Raw genomic sequence first — 23,030 nt, forward strand, 5'->3', positions numbered from 1 at the left:
CATACGCGACGGACCAAAAATCTTGTGGAAGCAATCGCCACGTAATCATTGAATTTGCTGGGGCCGTAAAAAGAAAGAAAATAAATAAATAAACATTAGCGAAGAAACAGAGGGAGGGAGACTGGTTGGTACTGATCGTTGTCCTCGTCGTCTCTACCACGCTCCCTTGTCTTCTTCTTCTTCTTCTTCTTCTCCATCTTCATCATCATCATCATCATCAATCTCCCTCTATAGGTACGCAGTCCCTTTCCCCAATTCTCTGAAGCTACCAGTAATTTCCTCGCCTTATTTTACCGCCCAAATTTCCAACGATCACACGCCTCGGTTAATTCCGTAGCCTATTTGGGCTTCCAGAAATCCCTAGGGTTTGGATTTTTGTTGGAATGAGAGTGTGTTTGTGCAATCGGCGATAGCAAAAGGTTTGGCCAAATGGCGAGTAGTGGTGGTGGCGGCGACGAAGACGCCGATGCGGTGCTCAGCGACGTAGAGGGCGACGATCCGGTGCCGATCGTGATTAAGAATTCGTCGCCGGAACAAATCTCCGCCGACCGGTTCCGCGAGCTGCTCGCCGAGCTAGATCGCGAGCGGCAGGCGCGGGAGGCGGTGGAGAATTCGAAATCGGACCTGCAAGTCCAGTTCGGGAGATTAAAGGCTCTGGCGCACGAGGCGATTAGGAAGCGAGACGAGTGGGGGAGGCAGAGAGACGAGGCCTTGCGTGAGAAGGAAGAACTGTCCAGAACGAACGAGAAGGTCTCGGCGGAATTGGCAGAAGCTAATAGAGCTAGAGACGAGGCTTTGCAGCAGAAGGATGAGATTGCGAAGCAGTTAGACGACGTCGTTAGGGAGAAGGATGGAATGAGGGCTGAGATTGGGAATTCCACGCATATGCTCATGTCTGGGATTGATAAGATTTCAGGTAAAGTTAGTAATTTCAAGAATTTCGCGGCGGGGGGATTGCCGAGGTCGAATAAGTACACCACCGGATTGCCGGCGGTGGCTTACGGGGTTATAAAGAGGACGAATGAGATTGTGGAAGAGCTTGTTAGACAGACTGAGGCCACTGCCAAGTCTAGGAACGAAACTAGGGAGCAGATGGATCAGAGGAACTATGAGATTGCCATTGAGATTTCGCAGCTGGAGGCCACCATTGGTGGTTTGAGAGAAGAGGTTGCGAAGAAGACGTCTGTGGTTGAGAGTTTGGAGAAAAGTGTTGCAGAGAGGAGTGGGAAAATGTCGGAGATTGAGAGGGAGATGGAGGATAAGTTGAGAAGGGCGGAGAGTGAGGCTTCCGAGTTGAGGCAGTTAGCTAGAGAGTATGATGATAAGTTGACGAATTTGGACTCGAAAATGGAAGAGCAGAGGCCTTTGCTCGTTGATCAGTTGAATTTGGTGTCGAAAATTCATGACCGGCTATATCATGTTATGAAAGTAGTTGATGCCAACAATTTGGATCAGTCAGATTATTCGGAATCCCTATTTCTCCCTCAAGAAACAGACATGGAGGAGAACCTGCGTGCATCTTTGGCTGGGATGGAATCTATTTATGAATTAACGAGGATTGTTATGGAAAAAGCAAGGGATTTGGTTGAGGAGAAGAATCATGAAATCAAGAGTTTGGATGAAACAGCGTCTCGGTTAGTTAAAGAAAAGGAACAAATTGGATCCTTACTTAGGAGCGCTTTGTCAAATAGGATGACATCAAATCCATCTTCTAAGACAAGGGAATTGTTTCAAGTTGCAGAGAATGGTTTGAGGGAGGCTGGGATAGATTTTAAATTTAATACGCATATGGGGGATCGGAAAGTGGATGCACTTGAGGCCGAGGAGGATGAAGTATACACATTAGTAAGTAACCCTTATTGTTTCTCTGTGTTGAATGTTATTCTGAAGTTTGGTTTTGTTTCAAATCCAAACTAGTTCGTCTGTGTTAATGATATGTTTGTATACCGCACACAGGCTGGTGCTTTGGAGAATATTGTTAAGGCATCTCAGCTGGAGATTATAGAGCTGCAGCATTCTGTGGAAGAACTAAGGTACATTTTTGTGCTCAAAATCATTAAGCTGCAATGGATTTTACTTATGTGTCATAATTGGAGCTTTGATTTAAGGAATGATTCATACTTTTTGTATGCTTTTGCACTATAGTGACTTTGTCCTGACATGGTATTATTTTCTGTGTGCTGCTTTACCATATTAAGGGCAGAGCTGAGTTTACTTAAACAGCATGTAGAGGCCCAAGCTAAGGAGCTCGACCATAGAATGCATAAAATTGAGGAACTTGAAGAGAAGGAGAGACTAGCGAATGAAAGTGTATGTTATTTCAAGTTTATTGACTGTCTAATTATTGTGCTTCACCTTCTATAATTCATTGTTGTCTAATATGAGGTAATCTGTAACATATATGATAAATGATTTTGTACCACTTAATGGTCATGAACCAATTTGAGGAGTATCATAAAGTCATTCTTTGTGTAGATTGAAGGGCTAATGATGGACATTGCTGCTGCTGAAGAAGAAATTACAAGATGGAAAGTCGCAGCAGAGCAAGAAGCTGCTGCAGGCACAGGTGTAGAACAAGAGTTTGTGGCACAGGTACCTTTTCAAAGTTGGTCTGATATTATTTCTGTTATTAGTCTAATAAAATCTTCTTCTTTGGATCATAGTCTATTACAATCCTCATATGATATACCTATGTGGAAGAAACAAGCTGAGGTCATTTAACTTGGGACATTTGTATAATTCATATGATAGTTTATAGTAAATGGATTACCCCTAGGTTTTATTTCGGCAGTAAAGGAGTGTGGTAGGGTACTAGGGTTGGACTAAGTCATGGTATATTATGCATTCATGGAAGCTATGCGCAGATTATGCATGCTGATATAAGACATTTCAAAACGAAAACCTGTTGAATGCTTGTGACATATGGGTGAAGTTGGGAGTATATTAATCTCATGCTATCCAAGATCCAAGATTCTCGGATCAGAATATTTTAAATACATATGATTAACTGATTCAAGAAAAGTTAGATGTGTGCTATGGCATTGTGGGCAAACCTCTATTGTTGATTGGAAGAAAGGATTTAGAAACAGGGATTACAGTTTTGAAATATTTGAAAGAATTGTAGACTCTATATAAAATGAATTTGATGTAAGCAGGTTTAGTCCTTTGAATTCTTTATTTTTTTTCTCTTTCTTTAATATTCTCTTACAAATACAAATATGTATGTATTATTATCATTACATCAGTGGCATTAACGTCAAAGCAATAGCCGAAATCCTTAAATTTGAAATCCCACATTCCAAATGGATCCTTAATTCATCATGCCATTAGCATGTTCTTATGTCTTAGGAATAATGACTATGATTGGCACCTGCAGTTATTGGCACTTAAGCAGGAACTTGAAGAGGCAAAGCAGGCAATTGTGGAGTCAGAGAAGAAGCTCAAGTTCAAAGAAGAGACAGCAGATGCTGCCATGGCAGCTAGAGATGCTGCGGAGAAATCCTTAAGATTGGCAGACTCGAGGGCATCCAGGCTCCGAGATAGAGTAGAGGAGCTTACCCGTCAACTTGAAGAATTTGAAAATCGAGAGGACTTAAGGAGAGGCCTGGGTGGACCTAGATATATATGTTGGCCCTGGCAGTGGCTTGGGCTGGACTTTGTAGGGTTCAGTCGCTCTGATACAGAACAGCAGAGTAGTTCAAATGAAATGGAGCTTGCTGAACCTCTTTTATGAGTAACACTCTTTATAGTTTTTATTTTGTGTATTTACTGTGAACTTTCAAAATTAGAACAGTAAAGAAAATGCTAGTTTCTAACAGATTTACTTGTCAAGGTTCCCCACTGCAGTGATAAACGTTGTAATCGATTGATTTTGCGTGGTGGGTACTTCCAGCCGAAGTGAATCTTTCATATTGATGCCTTCAGGCTTCAGGGGAGTTTCCGCTAATCTTGTTACTGTAATGTAGTTTTTGTTTTCTTTTTAAATTTAATTTAGTATTACTGTTCATATTCAGTTTTACGAAAGGCTTGAGAAAAGTTTGAATGGAAGGTGGTTGAAAACGAGTATTAATGTCAATGGTCTCTGCTCCTCTTTGTTTCTTTTGATTTCTAATTTTCAGTTTGATCAAATGAATCTTACACATTCATCTTAACCAGGGAATTTGACTGGATATCAGTTTACACCACTACAGGCATTTCAGCATCAATCCAAACCTTTATTTCTCAAACTTTATTTAACAACTCAAAATTGTTCGAAAGAACATTACAAATCATAATTCCTAACTAGAAAACTTCACGGGGACAAGGTTGAGAGCAGTTTTCTTGGAGATAGTTAGGGAAAGTTCCCCAGTTGTTTCTTCCATGTTGATATCAGCTTCTTTCATTCCCTCTGGCGATTTCCAATCAAAGCTGTACAGCAGATTTGCAAGTCCAAGCTCCACAGTTGTTGTTGCCATGTAAATTCCCGGACACATTCTCCGACCAGCTCCAAATGGCAAGAACTCAAAGTGTTGCCCCCTAAAATCGACAGAGCTATCATCAAACCTTTCTGGGATGAACTCTTCTGGGTCTTTCCAAAATTCTGGATCTCGTGAAATTGCCCAGTCATTAATTATGACTAGTGTTTTGGGTTCAACATCATACCCAAGGACTTTAAAGGGGGACATGGACTCTCTTGGAAGCATCAGTGGAGCTGGAGGATGCAGTCGAAGTGTTTCTTTGATTATCATCTTGAGGTACGGAAGCTGTTCCGTATCACTTTCAGAGACTTTTCCTTTGTTTCCAACGCAGCTTCTAACTTCATCCTGTGCTTTCTTCATCAGTCTAGGATTCTTAGCTAGCTCAGCCATCGCCCACAGCATGGTAATTGCACCGGTATCTATTCCACCTAGAAATAAGTTCTGTTTCACAAATGTCATTATGACTAGCAAATTTAAGCTGTCAAAGCTAGAGCAGCATCTAGTACAAAGCTAATTGGGAAGGTTTCAGATCTAGTATCCATGATGTGGCCAGGCTGAAAAATTGCTCTAAGAAAACTGCTCTTAATGACCTGCCATCTTTGTCACGTGTATCGTCGTGTACTAGATGATTATGATTAATCTTGTATAATCTTGAGATATGTGACTATCATGATGATATGATCAATTCCTAATTTGTGGTCTGTGTACCATGCTAGTTACGTTACTAGAAAGATAAACACAAAAAATTGCATGCACCTGTGAATCTATGATAGGGAAGTTTTACTTGTGATAGACTTGACCAAAACATGGATGCGTTATACTGGAAGGGGCAAAGCACATCTAGGCTAAAATGCATTGACAATGCTAAGACATATATTGTTATGTAGTCATGTAACGCTTCAATCTTTCAGCATGGGATAAGATATGCACATTACAACGCCTTTTAGAAAAGTGTGGCCGGCCGGACTTATCCAAACTTGAGGATCAGTTATAATAGGTGACAGAGTAAATCTGTACATGTGATGTGACCGAATTGAGCAACATGTGTACGAAACTATGAATTGTGGCTCTCTGATATGAAAGTTAAAATTGTTCGATTAAAATCGGTTGATCTTGAGTCGAGTGCTCTAATTTAATACAAGTAACAACTTTTTCTAATAAGAATCACAGGATTAAGAAGCAGTGAGGGAATTAATTGAGCTTACCACAAGAAGTGCCTTGATGTTATCATGACCAAAATGAGCAGCTCCAAAACCAGTTTGCTCCTTCACTATTTTAAGCAACACATCAACTATGTCTTCATGCTCTGGTTGTGTCCTCCCTGGCTTGAGATGATCATCAATCACCTGCTGAAAAAAGTGATGAAGTTCCCCGGATACCCTTTCAAATTGTTTATGTTTCCCGGAGATCCTGTCTATAAGATAACCAAATGGAAAATAATCAGCTGCAGAGAAGCCTGCAAGCATGATTTCAGCTTCATGAAGCACTTGATGAAACCTATCGTGCTCGAAATCACTTCCCTCGAAACTTGTCCCGAAAATAACCCTGAAAGTTATACTGCCCATGACAGCATACAACTTCTCAGTAATATTAACACATGAATTAGAGGACGAAGATGCAGATTCTTTGGATATTGAGTCAATCATTTTAGCCACTTCTTCTTCCCTAATCAACCGATAAGACTGCACCCTTTTCACACTGAAAAGCTCAAGGACACATAGTTTTCTCATTTCTCGCCAATACTCACCATAAGGCGCAAATCCCATGTCTATATAGTTGTAGGTGAGTTTTCGAGACCCCGAGGAGGAGGGTCTGCTGCAGCAGTTGAGATCATTATCTTTCAAGACCTGTTTTGCTGCTTCAGCTGATGAGATGATGAGGGTCGGTATGCGACCGAGGTGTAGGAGCATGATTGGACCGAACTTTTTCGAGAGGCGCCATAGATTTTGGTGAGGTGATGAACCAGATTGTGCAAATTGGTGTAAGTTGCCTATGATGGGAAGCTTAGGAGGGCTTGGCGGGAAGTGTTTTTGTGGCTTTTTATTCTTTTTCAGTAAAATCAGTAGAGGGAGAAGAAGGAGAAATGGAAGCCATAAGGTTAGCGGGAGGGTGTTGAGAGACATTTATTGGAGCTTCAACGAGATATGAGCTATTCTTCTTCATCGGATTTATATAAGATAAAGCTGCATAGCAAGTAACGATCACATAATCGTAGTCTTTGTGGAAAAATATTGGCGTTGAAAGATCGAAGGGACTTTATACTTATCTCCAGGTACGTCGGTGAAAATAAATTGTCGTACTGTATGCAAAAGTAGGGCGGCTGTAATATAATAGAGGAGAGATGGAGATTTACGACTGCACAGTTGTAGGTTTAATTGTCATATTAAGAAAATAAAGAAATTAAGAACATCTTCATTGTTCGAAGCTTACTGCAGATTGGAATAAACATAGCCACAATATATATACATGTATATTATCTTTACCGTGTACGAATGTGACTAGCACTAGCTGATTATTAGTGATTGATAGTTCATCAAGGCCCATATACCCTAACACTGTCTTGGACAAACAAACCGATTTCGATCAGTATTCTTGTCCTTGATGGATAAGGCCAGCAATATTTTAGCCAATCAAAAATGACATGCTCTTTGATTAAAAAAAAAAAAAAGACATGATCCATGTTTATGTCTAACTGATAATCTCTAGAGGTCGACGAAGTAGTGTTAGTTTAGTGGTTAGAACACCCATTACCTAATGACGAAGTCATGGGTTCGAGTCACCATGAGGGTAGGAGTGAAATCATTTGATCCTCTTTAAAAAAAAAAAAAAAAAAAAAAAAAATCTCTAGATGTCGATCAAAGAACGCTGGTTACTTATATTGATCGTGCGAGTTGTGTGACCCCTAGATAGCTCTGGGCCTAGAAAACTTTTGAGAACACCGTGTGATTGACAAATAAAAAAAAATAAAAAAAGTTCTTACAGTGGGAAAGAGATGTCCTTCGCGAACTAGAACGTAATCGACCACATGTTGATCGAATTGATCAATATGGCTTTTGTCCATTGCGAACTAGTAATTAAAAGAAAAATTGCAACTAATGTGTGGTGGAGAGCTGTACGCGTAGATGAAAACAAAACTTTTCCCCCATTAAGTAGGTGAAAAAAGAAAAGGAGGCTAAATCAGAGACAAACTCCTCATAATATAGGAAAAGAACTCGTAATACAAAACTTTTCCCCATTGAACAAAGAAGAGGAAGAAGCTAAACCAAAGGACTCGTAATCAGTGGCGGAACTAGGAGCTGAACTTTGGAGGGGCCGAAAAAAAAATATATACAATAACATTTTTTTTTTTTGAGTTTAGAATCCAGTCATGTTAGGAGGCTCATCCTCACGCCTATTTTATTTTGTAGAGAATTTTTTTTTTGTGTTGACTGACCTTGTAGAGCTTCTTGTAGAAGATGATCTGACGATGGGTATTGGATAGAAATATATTGACTCCCTTTTGACCTTTTCTTTAATTACTTATAATAATAAAATATAAAAAGCTTAGAAAGTATAAATGGTGAGGATGCATTGGACATTCAAAACCACCGTGGGATGGGAATAGCAAAAAGCTAGAAAAGTATAGCCTAGAAGTAGGAAAACTTAATTAAATAAAGAACAAAACAGATGAGAAGTTTGAAAACTGATAGTTAAAAAATTGGTTGGGCCACAAAGGTACAAATATGTAGACTTCATATATTTAATATATACCTTGTTAAGAAAATGTGAGCACGTTGAGGGGCCAGGGCCATACATAAGGTTCCGCCATTGCTCGTAATACAAAACATTTCCCCCATTAAGGGAAAAAAGAAGAGGAAGAAGCAAAATCAGAGACAAACTCCTCATAGAATAGAGACAGGACTTGTAATGCAATTCCTAAAATATGGAAGGATCATGGCGATAAACGCCCGAGAATTCTTTATACCCCGAATCTTGCTTTTGCTCTTCATGTCAAGAATGTCAGCTCGTGCAGTAGGATCCCTATGTGGAATAACCTGGTATGCTCTTCATGTCAATAATGTCAGCTCGTGCAGATATCATGATTCTAATCCCTATGTGGAATAATCTGGTTTTGATACCATAATAATCTATGTTTTGCATTCAAAATCAATTATCAATAGATACAGTTGACATAAGAGTTTAAAAACTCACAAATAATATTTCATTTTTCTCATGCGGGATCGATCTTCTCAATATTATGAATGCTTATTAATTATAAAATTTGGTAAATGATAAAAATATTAACAATATATCTATTTTATGACATCGATGATCAATTATTTAATTCAATCGATTTTGGAAATTTTGTTATGTATGGAAACTGATATTGATGGATGAATGACTGGATAAGACGGTGAAGAGAGTGGGTCACTACATATATTATTTCCAGCAAATCCCAGCTCAAAACTGCTTATGATATAATTTGACAATACTTCACTTCACTTTGAAGTAGTGAAGTACAGTATCTTCAATTAATTCAGTCTAGATTTTACTTGCTACAAAAATGACATGATAATGTGACGTATTAGGGTTTTTGTTTGAATAATTTTATGCATTATGCATGGTAGCTAGTGGGGATGATCAAAAAAGATTACACGAATTGTTTGGTCGCCATGTCATGATGTTTTTGTCCTAAGTTTTTTTTTCCCATATATAAGCAACTTTAAATGACTACAGAACATATCTTTTATCATATTATCAATCAAATTGAGAGTTTTCTCATCTATCTCTGCCTCTCTGGTGGACTCCAGAATTCTTGTTTTAGGTTTTTTGCTTGTAAACCTAGGTTACTTTCTGACTACATCATTAACACAACATGAAAGTTGGCATAGATTGACCTATCAAGAAAAAAAAAATCAATTTAGAGTTTTAGACATATATAATTTGAAAGAAAAATCCCTAAGGATTATTGTTTTTGGTTCCATATCATAACCAAGGCCTTTAATCGGAGACATGGTCTCTCTAGGAATCAAAGGAGCTGGAGGATGCAATTGAAGTGTTTCTTTCACAATCATCTTGAGGTATTGAAGTTGTTTGATATCACTTTCAGAGACTTTCCCTTTGTTTCTGACGAGGTTTCTAACTTCTTCTTGTGCTTTCTTCATAAGTCTCGGCTTCCTAGCAAGCTTAGCTGTGGTGACCCGAGAGGGGGGGGGGGGGGTCCCACAGCGCCGCGATCCCGAGCCAATGAGAAACCGACATGTCACGAATAACATCCCGATAACTCATCAACCCAAAATCGCAAGGCCTTTTGGTTTAGATTGTTGGTTTACAAAACACTTTCTTGGACAAATCATTCTAGCAACCGAACGACATATTTTCAAAAGCGGAATTTGAAATAGGCTATGAGTTTTGGGCTTACAATGGGAGCCCAATTTGGAAAAAAAATCACTAAGTAACTACAAGTGCGAGAGACGAGCCCCAGGGTTACGGGCCTCTCGAAGTTTTGGTAAACGAGTAGGAAATAAATAAAAAGTGAATAAACAAGCTACTTCAAAATCTGATAAAGGACCAAAACTTTCTTTTAATAAAGTCAAAGAAGAATGCGCCAAGCCGGGCCATGTGCCTCCTCTGTACGCTTCCTGACCACATGCTCGAAACTTGCACACTATTGTAGGGGTGAGCTTTCGTCCTCTCATGCCCAGTAGGGGCCGACCCAACCATGCTAGGTTTGAAAATAATAATAAGAATCGGAAATATTTACTACTAAATATTGTGCACGTTTATCGAAAATATTTTAAAAGAGGCAACCACAAACATTTATTCTCTTTTATAAAACATATGCAGCATGCTTCACACACTTGGAGCTCTGAGATACTTACCTGCCGGCTAAACTCAAACAAATCGGTGACCGACCTGATTCGTCATCCTTCGAGAACCGGCCAACTACTATGCGTCTAGGTCCCATTAACTTTCAGGTCACAAGTACAAACATACAATGGGGTACAGTATCTCAACATACAAGTCTAGCCTCGGTTTTCGCAATCAGCAAATATCAGTTATGGAAACACAGATATCACGAGGCATCGACTAATGAACAATCAAAAACGCATTTACAGGCAACATACTATTTTACTAGTGCATTCCACACATAGAAAAGCCTCTAACAAGGAAGGAACAACTCACCCTACCTAGATATGGAGTGCTCATCCACATTCGGGTTCGTTCCCGACTTTCGATCATTTGTCCAAATCCATGTGCACACGCTCGAGTCCTTTGAAATAAAATTAACCAATGAGTAACTTGATGTTATTATAACTCAACTAAACGAGCAACCAAAACATTTATTTAACTTCCTTGAAGTCCATCGGATTATCCTTTAATCGAACAATGATCTAGAACTTGTGTTTGTAGAGATCTTCGTTTAATAGATAAATTCTATTACCCATTCCCAAATAATCCAAATGACTAATGTAGCATTTGAATCATTCAAGATATGGCGATTATACTTGGCACTTTCACCTTCATTTCTTTACCCTTTTTACTTTAAGAAAACAAATGGCAATTTCCATTCCCGAACATTCTACTAAATAAATTTCTTTCAATTTTCAGGACATGGAGATATTAACAAAGCTATGATCCGAAATTAAATTTTAGGTTAACTCGTTAGACCTTTCTATTTTCTTGGTATACCTTAGCTTCCTAAATTTCCCTTGTAATCGTCAGAATATTTACTAAACGAACTTCTTATTAAGTTCGGCCCAATAATCATTAGCCAATATAACTTCATTTCGGATACCAATTCCTTATGAACTTGATCAATTTACATTTTCGTTAACAATAACCAACTCACTTCTTTTCTTACAACCGTGGTATCCGGAATGATGGTTATAGACATTCTTATCTTACACTTCAACGTTGATAACGAATTTTTGCTAATTCACAAGACCAATTTCCTCTATACTAAACTGATTTCATCCTTTTCCTCTATCATGCAAGGTTTCCAACATAACTCAAACAACAAGTACCACTTTCATTTCTAATATTTCACATAACCATGATTTCACCGAGTACACACAATATACGGAAAAAACAGATCCAAATACCCAGACCATTACCATTCTTCTTTTCCAAATTTAAAAGCCGAATCGTGGAAGCTGCACTTCACCACCATCAACCCATTTAGACCTCTAGCAGAAAACAATACAATTAACATTCAATACTCGACCAATTTTGCAACCAAGACAGAGTTCGGGAATCCTTACCAATCTCCAATATTAGTTGGGCTGAACCAACAATTTCTCCCTCCTCCAAAATCTCCAAAACACCGATTCCATAATCCTCACAGATTTCAAATTAAGAAATCGAGTTAGGGGCTCCAATCTAGATCAAAGCAGAAGTCTTAACTAAGAAGGAGGGATAAAAATCCAGCATACCAGATGAAGAGTAGTAAGTTGGTGGCCATCACGGCGGCTCTCAGTGGTTCACGCGCCAGCGGTGGTGTGTACGGTGGCGTCTGCCAGAGTTGGAGGTCGAAACTAGGGGGCTTTGGTCGATCGTGAGGTCCTGATTCTACCTTGGAAGTGACTTTCCTCGTTTCGAACAGGAGGTCAAAGAAAGAAGGCATGCAGAGCCTCGAGTTTCGACGAGCTCTTACGGCGTTTTCCAGCGTCGGAGTTTGAGGCTATGGTTCGGGTTTTGCTCTTTATGGCTTGGTGCTTCAATTTCTGATAGTGGTGGTGTGAATCTGTGACTGGAGATCGGAGGATTAAGGATGGCAGTGGTGTCGCAGGTTTGGTGGTCGCGTGTGGAGGCTGGAGACGATGCATGGCGGTGCTAGGCTCTGGTTTAGGTCGGATTTGGGTGTTGGATCGATTGGAGGTGGCGGTGTGGTGAGATAGTGGCCGGAGATGGTGTTCTCCGGTGGTTGCAGAGGGAAGAAGAAGAGAGAGGGAGCGAGAGGTCGGGGAGAGGGAGAAAGAGAGGACGCGGCCGAGAGGGGGAGAGAGAGGTTCTAGGGTTTTCACACCCTAAGTTTCCTATTTATACTTGTGTGTGAGAAATGTCGAATTTTCCCTTGCGACGAATTACGAGACTCTCTTAGCTGATTGCATTCGGTTTTGGCCTCGTAACATTTTCTTTTATTCATTTTTCGTCGGAAACTTCTTAAGTTACTTCTCGACTTCGTCCTAGGCCCAAAACTTGATTTCGTAAAAATTAAAAATCCAAAACTTTGTGACAACTCAATTTATCATATTTGAAACTTCAACAAACGGTCGCCTCACTAAACTTCAGTAACCTTCTAGGCCCAAATGAAGGAATCTCGGCCCAAACTTAGTTCGAATAGCCCAATTAGTAGTCTCGACACCAAATTAATCTCCAAAGTCACTTCCTTCACTTAAATCACCTTGCGGAAAAATCTTATTGGAGAAAAATTACCTTCTAAAAATTAAAGAAAATTTTCAGGGGCTCACATCAGCCATCGCCCACTCCATGGTGATTGCACTAGTATCTATTCCACCTAGAAATAAATCCTAAATCACAAATCATACTAGTTAAGGATTTACCATTATGAACATGAACAGTTCATATACGAGATTTGGTTCATCCATTAATTTGATCTAATTCGGTACCTTAGCAATTATCAGTTTGGCTAAAATTTGCATAAGTGATCTACTTATGGAGACCTAAAAACTAAACGGTCCAGATGCCAATATGTAATCAAAAAATAGATCCTACAAGTGATCCCTTAAAATAGCGAAGAAAGGAGATTCCCATAAGGCCTTACTAGAAGGGTTATTAGCTTACCATGATGACAGCTGTTTGAGCCCAAAAGTATTTTTGGCAAGATCCTTTTAGGGGATTTAGCATAGCGGGCCGATACCTGCGGCCCAAAAATAAGCCTACTTGGGTTTGGGTCACAGCTTCACGCATTCCAAGATCCATAAGGAAAACGAGCCCTTATTGGAATCAGGTAGCGGAGATTGAATAGGAAACTTCAATCAATAATCCTTCTATGGCAAGGAACAGTCGAAACCCTAGAGTATAAATACTAGGTTTCAAGGACGAAAAAAGAACAACTCTTCAATCAACTAATCACACAGATTATCAAAGCCTCTCTGAAGCAAGCCTACCTGCAACCTAGTTGTGAACCAGCGAAGCAAGGGTAACGCCCTCGCAACCCAGCGAAGCTAAAGTCACCCTTTAGCAAACCCTATGATTTCTCCCCACTTCCTAGTGATTGCTCTGCTTAGTTGTATATACATAGCAATTACTGGCCATAATCTGCACTCATACTTAACCATATCACCTTGGCGGAGTAACTTCAATGGAGTAATCTCCAGAAACACAACAAGACAACCTTCACCGGCAAGCCAGCTCCAGGCCGAAATATGCCTTGACGCGCTGACACGCGCCACCCAAAGTTGTCTCTGCAGAGAGAACCAAAACTCAGCAAACTGAAGGATATCAGTCCCACATCGAAAACAAGAGTGAGGTAACTCACTATTTCACCTATAAAAGGTCCACTTCTTTCTCTTTATTGATTACACATTCAATAGCTATTTACCGCTATATTTGTCAATACAAGTACATCGTTTAACTTTAGCATCGGAGGAGCGAAGACCGCTAACCGCGGTCTCCCCTCTTGACGCCGTTGTATTTCTCTTGACAGATTAGCGGGATTTCGTGAACTACACATATATCGGAAGATTGGACCATTGTCCACGTTATTGGAAGCCGACATCATATGGCGGTATTCTGAGCATTAACATTGGCGCCGTCTGTGGGAATCTCTAAACAAAGAGTCATTTCCCATTCAACCTACCATGGCTAGCAGAAGTGGCGAGGGTGTTGGAGACCAAGCAGATTAAGCCACCAACCCTCAGCCCAACCCTACCAATCCATCAACCGTTAACCGTGAATTGTTCACCACACCAATTAAAGTGGACGGCCAAAATCTCAATGCCCCCGAGATACTCTCGACACAATCTGTCGTGGAAAATCAGACCGGCTCAAGCCATCAAGCGCAAGGCCGGGATCTTGCTGCTATGTTAGAAATAGCCTTGGCAGACTTGCACAATGCAAACAGAGATCGAGAAAAGGAATGAAAGGAGAAGGCAGAAGCTCAAAATCAAGTAGCGACATTATTGTCAAAATTTGAGGAGCTGAAGAAAGCGCTAGGAACAAATGCACGACCAAGCCAAAGTGAACATTCCCAAAGCGCAAGGCTCAGTCTAAGCACAGGGACAAGAGTAGCACCATTACCGGTAATCCCAATGGGTGTCGCCCTAAACCCAGCTGAACTAGCGGGATTAGGACCGACACCACCACTACAGGTAGCACAAGAGCAGGTGGTGGACTCACAGCCGCAATATAATAATTCATTCAGCGCCGGTCAACAAAGAGGAACTGGAAACGTGCTTGCACCACGACAACAGATTGTGGCACCAACCCAACACATGCCTAGACTGACTGTTGACGCCACCACCTTGATACTGGAAAAAATGCGGGAGCTAGAGGAAAGGTTACTCAGAGCTGAGGCTGGCATCCCACCACTAGCGTAGAATCCACTCTTTGCGGCATGACTTGGTCCATTTACCGCCAAAATTTTGCAAACCGTCAGACCCACATATGCCAAAACACCCAAGATAGCCCAATTTGGCGGATCAACAGATCCATTCGTGCACATGGACACTTTCAAGAAGGTGACGAGTAACAAGGGATTTGAGGAAGCAATGCTTTGTCACCTATTCAGCGAAACGTTGGATGGCGAGGCAATGAGTTGGTTTTTCGAATGCCCACCAGGTTCCATGGACTCATTCTCAGCTCTGTCAAATGCATTTCTGTCAAGATTCATGCTCATGACAGACGGTTACCAAAACTCCAGCCAACTATTCAGCATCAGCCAGGGATTTGACGAGTCGTTAAAATCATTTGTAACAAGGTGGAGGACCGCAACATCAAGATGCCGGGAACTTGACAAAACAATGGCGCTAGCGGCCTTCAAGCAAGGACTCCACAAGGCAAGTTTTCTATACCACCTCAATTGTAATTGTCCAAATGCCACATATGACTACGTCATGAATGAGGCAGTCCTGCATGCCCAAGCCGAGTACAGCACTTATGGCGCCACACCACCACCACCGCAAACTCCACTTAAAAACCCCCAACCCGCCACGTTCCAACAAGGAAACACCACCACCACTCCAAACATAACCACACCACCCAATGACAAAAAAAGGGAATGGCAGCAGGGTAATTATCAAGACAAGCGGCAAAAGGATCAACATTATCATAAAAAGGGCAACATATCTTTTCACAATGATCGCAGCGACAATCGAGACAACCGCCACAATAAGCCCGCCACAAGTGCTCAAAAATTTGAGGTCTTTACAGTCTTGACGGCGTCGTATGAAGAAATATATGATCAGTGCAAGGATCAAATACCGCCACCACCCCCAAGAAAATACCCCAGAGTAGGAAAACCTAGAAACACCGGCAAATGGTGCAAACACCATGAAGACAGCGGTCACAACACCAACGACTGCAACGCCCTCAAGACTGCAATTGAGTCATTGTATTGTGACGGAAAGCTGGAGCAGTACAAGGTCTGACAACCGCCTCCGGTTGTCGCCAACATCGAACCAATGCGGCGGATCAGCACCATTGATGGCGGTGCTTTCATAGGCAACCTATCACACAGAGCAAGAAAGCGTTATGAGCGCGCTTACCACCCAAAAGAGGTATTCAATATCCGCTATGACTGGTCAGCCAAAATGGCCAAAACAGGTTGGGAGCCTATCACTTTCTCCGAGGAGGAGGAGCGAGGTATTCACACACCTCATGATGACCCATTCTTGATAGATGATGTCCTCGACAAATCGTCTGTAAGAAGGGTACTAGTGGATAGCGGACAGCTGTCAACATCATATTCAATGGCTGTTACAAGCAACTGCAATGCAACAATAAACTTTTGCAAGACCACGAGCCGCTACTCAGTTTCTCCGGCGACGTGACCCAACCTCTGGGGTCAGATTATATGCGCTTATCGATCGGGACAAGCCCTTGCACGGCGGAAATACATACTGAATTCATAGTGGTAGACTGCTTCAGCTCATACAATGCCATTATCGGTCGCCCAGCTCTCAACAAGCTGAAATGCATCATCGTCGAGTACATGTTACTCATGAAGTTCCCGACACCCAATGGCATCCGGTCTGTTAGGGGAAGTCAGTCAATTGCACGATAGTGTTACTCAACGACGGTGTCAAGGTCAAGAGGCAGGCACGAAATTTTAACGGTAGCTAATACACCATAGTTGACGGACAAAATCGATGACCCCAAAGATGACGAAGAAAAATACTACAAAAAAGAGCCCGTAAACCCAGAGTCGTTGCTCCTTGTCGTATGCATCTCAAACGAGCACCCAGAGAGAACTGTTCGTATCAGAGCCTAACTCTCCCCCGAGATAGCGGCTGAACTCACCCAGTTTCTCAAGGAGAACGCCGCAGTCTTTGCATGGTCGTACGCCGACATGCCAGGAATCTCTCCCGACATAATTCAACACAAACTCAGCATCAAGCCATCCTTTTATCCCGTCAAGCAGAAGCGACGAGCATTTGACGAAGAGAGATATCGGGCCATCAGGGAAGAGGTAACCAAGTTGCGTGACATAGACTTCATTCGTCAGGTTCATTACCCACAATGGATCTCCAACGTGGTGATGGTAAGGAAACCTAACGGAAAGTGGCGGATGTGTGTTGACTTCAAAGGTTTGAACAAGGCATGCCCCAAGGATAGCTTCCTGCTACCTCGCATTGACCAATTGGTTGATGCAACGGCAGGACATGAGTTTCTTAGTATGATGGATGCCTTTTCTGGCTACAACCAGATAAAGATGCACCCCGGCGACCAGGAGCACACAACATTCACCACCGACAAGGGTTTATATTGCTACAATGTCATGCCCTTTGGCCTCAAAAATGCCAGAGCAACATACCAACGGTTGATGAACGCAATGTTTGCAGAACACTTGGGTAAGATCATTGAGGTATATGTCGACGACATGCTTGTCAAAAGCGTAAAGGCCAGTGGTCATGTGGCCAACCTCCGCATCATCTTTGCCATTTTGTTAGCATATGGGATGCGCCTGAATCCGGAAAAATGTTTCTTTGGCGTAACCGCCAGCAAGTTCCTCGGATATATAGTCAGTGAGCGAGGAATAGAGGCTAACCCTGACAAAGTACAGGCAGTCATAAACATGAAATCTCCAGAGAAAAAAGTTGAGGTACAGAGTCTACAGGGAAAGTTAACGGCTCTTTCCCGGTTCATCTCCAGGCTAACCGACAAATGCCTACCCTTCTTCAAGGCAATGAAGCGGTCCCATTGCAAAGTGGTAGATTGGACGCCTGATTGTGAGGCGGCGTTTCAAAATCTCAAGGAGTATTTGGCCTCTGTTCCGCTACTCTCAACTCCGGTACCAGGCGAAACGCTATACATCTACCTAGCAGTGTCCAAGACAGCCATTAGCTGTGCAATTGTCCGCAGGGAGGCAATAGAAGAATTGCAGGTATTCTATGCCTGTAGAGGCATGAATGGAGCTGAAACAAGGTACCCGCCACTTGAGCAACTGGCGTTAACACTCATAATGGCCGCCAGGAGGTTGCGTCAATATTTCCAAGCACATACAATCCATGTTCTCACAAATCAACCGCTAAAGCAAGTTCTCCAAAGTCCGGAACACTCAGGACGCCTTAGCAAATGGGCAATAGAACTCAGCGAGTTCGACATCGATTACAGGCCAAGAACCGCCATCAGGGGGCAGGCTGTTGCTGACTTCATAGCAGAATTAACAGAACCACAGCCTGAACATACCATTGATGTAATGTCGGAGGACGGCATTCAGCAACCTGAAGCTGCACAGGCGAAGACACAATCATAATGGGATCTCTATGTAGACGGTTCCGCGTGCTCCAAGGCTTGTGGTGCCGATATAATCCTCACAGGGCCAGGGGGGCTTAACGCAGAGTACGCCCTAAAGTTCAACTTCAAGGCCTCGAACAATATGGCGGAATACGAAGCACTTATCGCAGGGTTATTATTAGCCATCGATTGTGGAGCAGAAAGTGTCAACATCTTCAGTGATTCATAGCTCGTGGTCAATCAAGTCAACGACATTTTTCAAGTCAAGGACAAACAACTGACGGCATACCTAGGGTACGCCAAGACACTGCTCGGCAAGTTCAGTTTCTTCAACATCACGCAAATACCCCTTGAAAAGAATGCTAAAGCCGACTCCCTGGCACGCCTGGCAACAGCTCAACCACATCAAAGTCCCGCCGACACTAGGGTGGAGACCCTTGAAAAGCCTAGCATCACAAAATCTCTGGCGGAAATCTACACCATCGAGGTAAGCCCAAATTGGATGGATGAGATACTAAATTACAAACGTGATAGCACATTGCCATCCGACAAAGTCGAAGCAAGACGACTGGTACAAAGGGCAACACGATACAACATTCAAAGTGGCAAACTCTACCGCCAAGGGTTCACACATCCCAACTTAAAGTGTTTAACGCCAGAGGAGGGAAAACAAGTCCTAGCAAAAATACACGCAGGAGAGTGCGGCAATCACTCAGGAGCTAGATCATTAGCCAACCGCACCATGCGCCAAGGATATTTTTGGCCGACATTGGGAGATGACGCCAAAGAAACTTCAAGATCATGTCACAAATGTCAGCAATACATAGACCTGCCGCATGCACCAGCAGAACCGTTATCCATCATCATTGCACCCTGGATTCACTCTATGTGGGGGCTAGACATTGTCGAAAAACTCCCAACCGCCAAAGGTCAGTTCAAATACATAATCGTAGCCATCGATTACGACAGTAAGTGGATCGAGGCTGAACCTTTAACGGCCATCACAACTGCTAAAGTCCAGCATTTCTTATGGAAAAATATCTAATGTCGTTATGGACTGCCCGATACAATCATTACCGATAACGGAACGCAATTCAACAACGAAGAACTCATCAGCTTCACCGCCAAACTAGGAACCCAGATGCATTTCGCTTCAGTGGCACACCCCCAGACCAATGGCTAGGTGGAATCCGCCAACAAAATCATCAAGAAGCTGCTAAAAAAGAAATTGGAAGACAAAAAAGGCTTATGGGCTGAGAAGCTCCCGGAAGTTCTTTGGGCCATCCGGACAACGCCAACATCCGCCAACGGCGAAACTCCATTCTGCATGATATTTGGCACAGAAGCAGTCCTCCCTATTGAGGTAACCCAACCAACAGCTAGGATTGACGGACATAACACCACAACAAACGTTGCCGGCGTCAACCTCTACAAAGATCTATTGGAGGAAAAACGAGATAAAGCCCACCTGCAGAACTTGCAAAACAAACGGCGGGTGTCGCATTTTTACAACAATCGTGTGAAGGCTAGAAAACTACAACTTGGCGACTGGGTCATGAAAGAAGTCATACCACCGCCAAAAGCACTTCGCTCAACTTGGGAGGGACCTTATCAAATCATAGAAGTAGTGAGCCCCGACACATTTTACTTAAAAACCAAGGAAGGCGTCACGTCCACTCACCCGTGGAACACTCAACACCTCCGCTACTACTATAAGTAGCGCCGCAACATGCCCACGAGCATCTTCACTTAGCTAATTTTTGCAAAGTTTAGCTAAGAAAAGCTACCCTACGGGTACATATTTTTGTAAGACGCTGGGTCCGCCCAGTCGTCAATGAAACGAGGAATTATTCAAACCATTGTCCCAAACATGCACCAAAAAAAAAAAAAAAAACAAATATATCAAGTCTAGCCTGGCCAACACCTTTGCTCCTCAGGACAAGGGCGATATACATACATTTAACGGGCCAATCTTAATCCCTTTCATGTTTCATTGACGTTCAAAAATATTTCTGCCACAACCCCAAGAGATTTAGCGGACAAACATCCATCATAACAAAAGTACTATTTTACTTACAAAAATGTGGCAAAAACGCCACAATACTAGGAAAAGCAATTACATTAAAAATTCCATATCAACATATCCTAATCTTGACCGGCTTGAGAGGAGGACCCCGAAACACGATCACCACGGCGGCATTTCTCCTCAAGCAGACGAGAGCCCATTTTTCTCTTCTCAGCTTTACTTGTCGGCTTCGGAGTCTCAGGATTACCATCAGACCTCATGCCATCTTCTCCAGAAGAACCACTCTCTTCGTTACCATCAGAAGAGCCATTTTCTGAGGAACCGCCATCTTCAGATCCCACAACATCCTCAAAGGCGACATCCTCGCCAGGCGTCGACTTTGGAGGGGCTTGATCAGCTAATATCTTGTCAAAGTTCAAGTAGCCGCTGTCTTTGAGCTCTTTAAAGTTGGCAGCTGCACCTTGTTTACCAGCATCCGTTAGAAGTGCCTTGAACTCTGTTGATTTCTTAAAAGCATCAACCGCCTCCAGGCGCACCATCTCCCTCTCGTCCTCCGCCAACCTGGTCATCTCTTCCTGCCTAGCCGACTGGAAGTCCGCCAACTATTTCTCTTTGGAGGTAAGCGCCTCTTGCAACGGAGCGATGGTATCTTCTCTCTCAGTTTTCTCCTTCTTCAGGACCTCCAGCGCGGTATTAAGGTTGGGAATAGTGGCGGTATCGGCGATGGTCTTATCCACAACACACTTGAACTTCTCTTTGACGTTGAGAAGAGCACCGTCAAGCTTGGCAATGTCCCCAGCAGTGGACTTATTCTTCTCCCTCTCGGCCGCCAAGTCACGTTGTGCCTGCAGAAGTTCTTCTTTCAGTTTGCGTTCCTCCGCCGAGCCCTGGTGAAGGTAGAGCTCATGGGCACCCTTCAAAATCAGATCCAGGGATTTCTCCAGCTTTGACGACGCCGTTGGCCGAGGAACTCTCACCTCATAACTGAAACCAAGGCGCTCACAGATCTTGTGCAGAAAGGCCTGTTGATTGGCGGGTGCACTTTGCACTAATCCTACGACAGGGTTGTCAGAGACAAATTTTCCTCCTACATCTCTATGGCCAGCCGCAACATGCTTTTCCGCCACATGCTTCTCTTCAACCTTCATCTTCTTCGAGGGATCTGAAGGAACGGTAGAGGCGACAATCTTCCTCTTCTGCGGTACGCCGGATCCTACTACTGGTTGTCCGCCAACATCCCCACTAGTACCGCCAACAACCTTTGAACCGACATGTTTTGACCCTCCAATGTCGGCCCCAGCTTTTGTTCTTCTCTCCCTCACCTTCGCCCACAGTCATATCTGCCTCCCCGACAAGAGTTGTCGCCTTCTCCTGTGACTTATCAGCGGGTATCTCCAGGGCAAACCCCGTATCTTCCTCGTTCTCTTGTTCACTCTCCTCCGCCACATTCTTTCCTTTGGCCCCTGTCTTCTTCTTCTTCAGATTGGTGCGATTCGAGTGTAGCGGAGCCGCCAAAATCTTCGCCTCTCCCGCCGTCGTTATCTCCCTCGTATGAGGATCAACAGTCTGTTTCTGCACCTTGGCCGCCTCGTCAATCATAAAATTGACGTAGTCCTTAATCCCGCCAATGTAAGCCATCGCTTTTTTAAGAACTTCGGTGGTTCTTTTGTTCGTACGAATCATAACTACAAAAGAAAGCATGTATACCGTCACTTTTGGGACAAATAACAACATATCACAATTCTAATGATTCCACTTACCAGGCTCCCGAGTCAAGCGCAAGCGAATAAGTAGTGACCAATGTGAGAGGACGCAAAGATCTAGGCAGCTTTTGTGCTCCCAACAATAGTGCACCCGACACACCCGCTGTTGTTCAATGTCCGTCAACTTCGGTCAACAACCCTCTGCAGGCAGAGACAAGATATCACATAGCGAAACAGACGCAATAACAAAACATGGTGGCATAAACAACAAGCAGGGCAGCAAATATCACACAATACAAAAACAAAGCCTCAAGCACATGGACAACAACCTTTTATGGCTTGGAGCTTCGAGGGAACCCAGAACCGCGGAACCTTCACCCCATCTGGCCTTGTGTCATACTCCCAACCATCGGTGGCAACACACACAGCGGCCAGCCATGTTGTGGAAGAATCGCGCGTATGTTCTAGAAGTTTCGGAGCTCCAGGTCGACAAGTTAGTTTAACAGTCCCGCTACATTTTTTCCTCTTGTTATATGTCAACTCGTAGAAGAATAATACTTTAGCCACTGTCGGAAATTCACACCCCGACAAATCCCACAAAGCGGTCAAAGCCAATAACATCTTCCACATGTTTATGGACACTTGACCCACCGCAACATTCAATTCATGCAGCAGATATTGCAGGCTCGGAAGTAGTGGCAGCTTCACTCTGTGATTCAGTATAGCCTCATGAATAGCGGCATAACCCTCCGACAAGTCAGTAGCCTTCTCGCCCTTCCCTAATGGCCGCAACTTCACGATTTGGGGCAGGCGAAACCTATCTTTCATCTTCTGTATTTTTTGCCACGACATAATAGAGGAAAGTTCATCTACTCTGACACCATCACTCATAACCCACGAGAAATTGTTAGGTCTGGAACTTTGACCCTCATCCCCAACCTC

General features: G+C 42.9%; 2 protein-coding genes across 2 annotated transcripts; one reads left to right on the forward strand and one right to left on the reverse strand.

Annotated features, from left to right (window-relative positions):
* Nucleotides 1-429: 429 nt before the first annotated feature.
* LOC112195781 (myosin-9) lies at nucleotides 430-4,059 on the forward strand. Its single transcript, XM_024335975.2, has 5 exons — nucleotides 430-1,845; nucleotides 1,957-2,033; nucleotides 2,199-2,310; nucleotides 2,476-2,592; nucleotides 3,377-4,059. The coding sequence occupies exons 1-5, from the start codon at nucleotides 430-432 to the stop codon at nucleotides 3,731-3,733; spliced, it is 2,079 nt and encodes a 692-aa protein (XP_024191743.1). The 3' UTR covers nucleotides 3,734-4,059.
* A 130-nt stretch (nucleotides 4,060-4,189) lies between these two features.
* LOC112195786 (cytochrome P450 71B34) lies at nucleotides 4,190-6,683 on the reverse strand. The gene is made up of 2 exons (XM_024335984.2): nucleotides 5,663-6,683; nucleotides 4,190-4,898 (listed from the first exon to the last, which is right to left on the reverse strand). The coding sequence occupies exons 1-2, from the start codon at nucleotides 6,578-6,580 to the stop codon at nucleotides 4,278-4,280; spliced, it is 1,539 nt and encodes a 512-aa protein (XP_024191752.1). The 5' UTR covers nucleotides 6,581-6,683; the 3' UTR covers nucleotides 4,190-4,277.
* Between the last annotated feature and the right edge of the window lie 16,347 nt (nucleotides 6,684-23,030).

Source organism: Rosa chinensis, chromosome 4 (assembly GCF_002994745.2).
Source record: "Rosa chinensis cultivar Old Blush chromosome 4, RchiOBHm-V2, whole genome shotgun sequence".
NCBI classification, from domain to species: Eukaryota; Viridiplantae; Streptophyta; class Magnoliopsida; order Rosales; family Rosaceae; genus Rosa; species Rosa chinensis.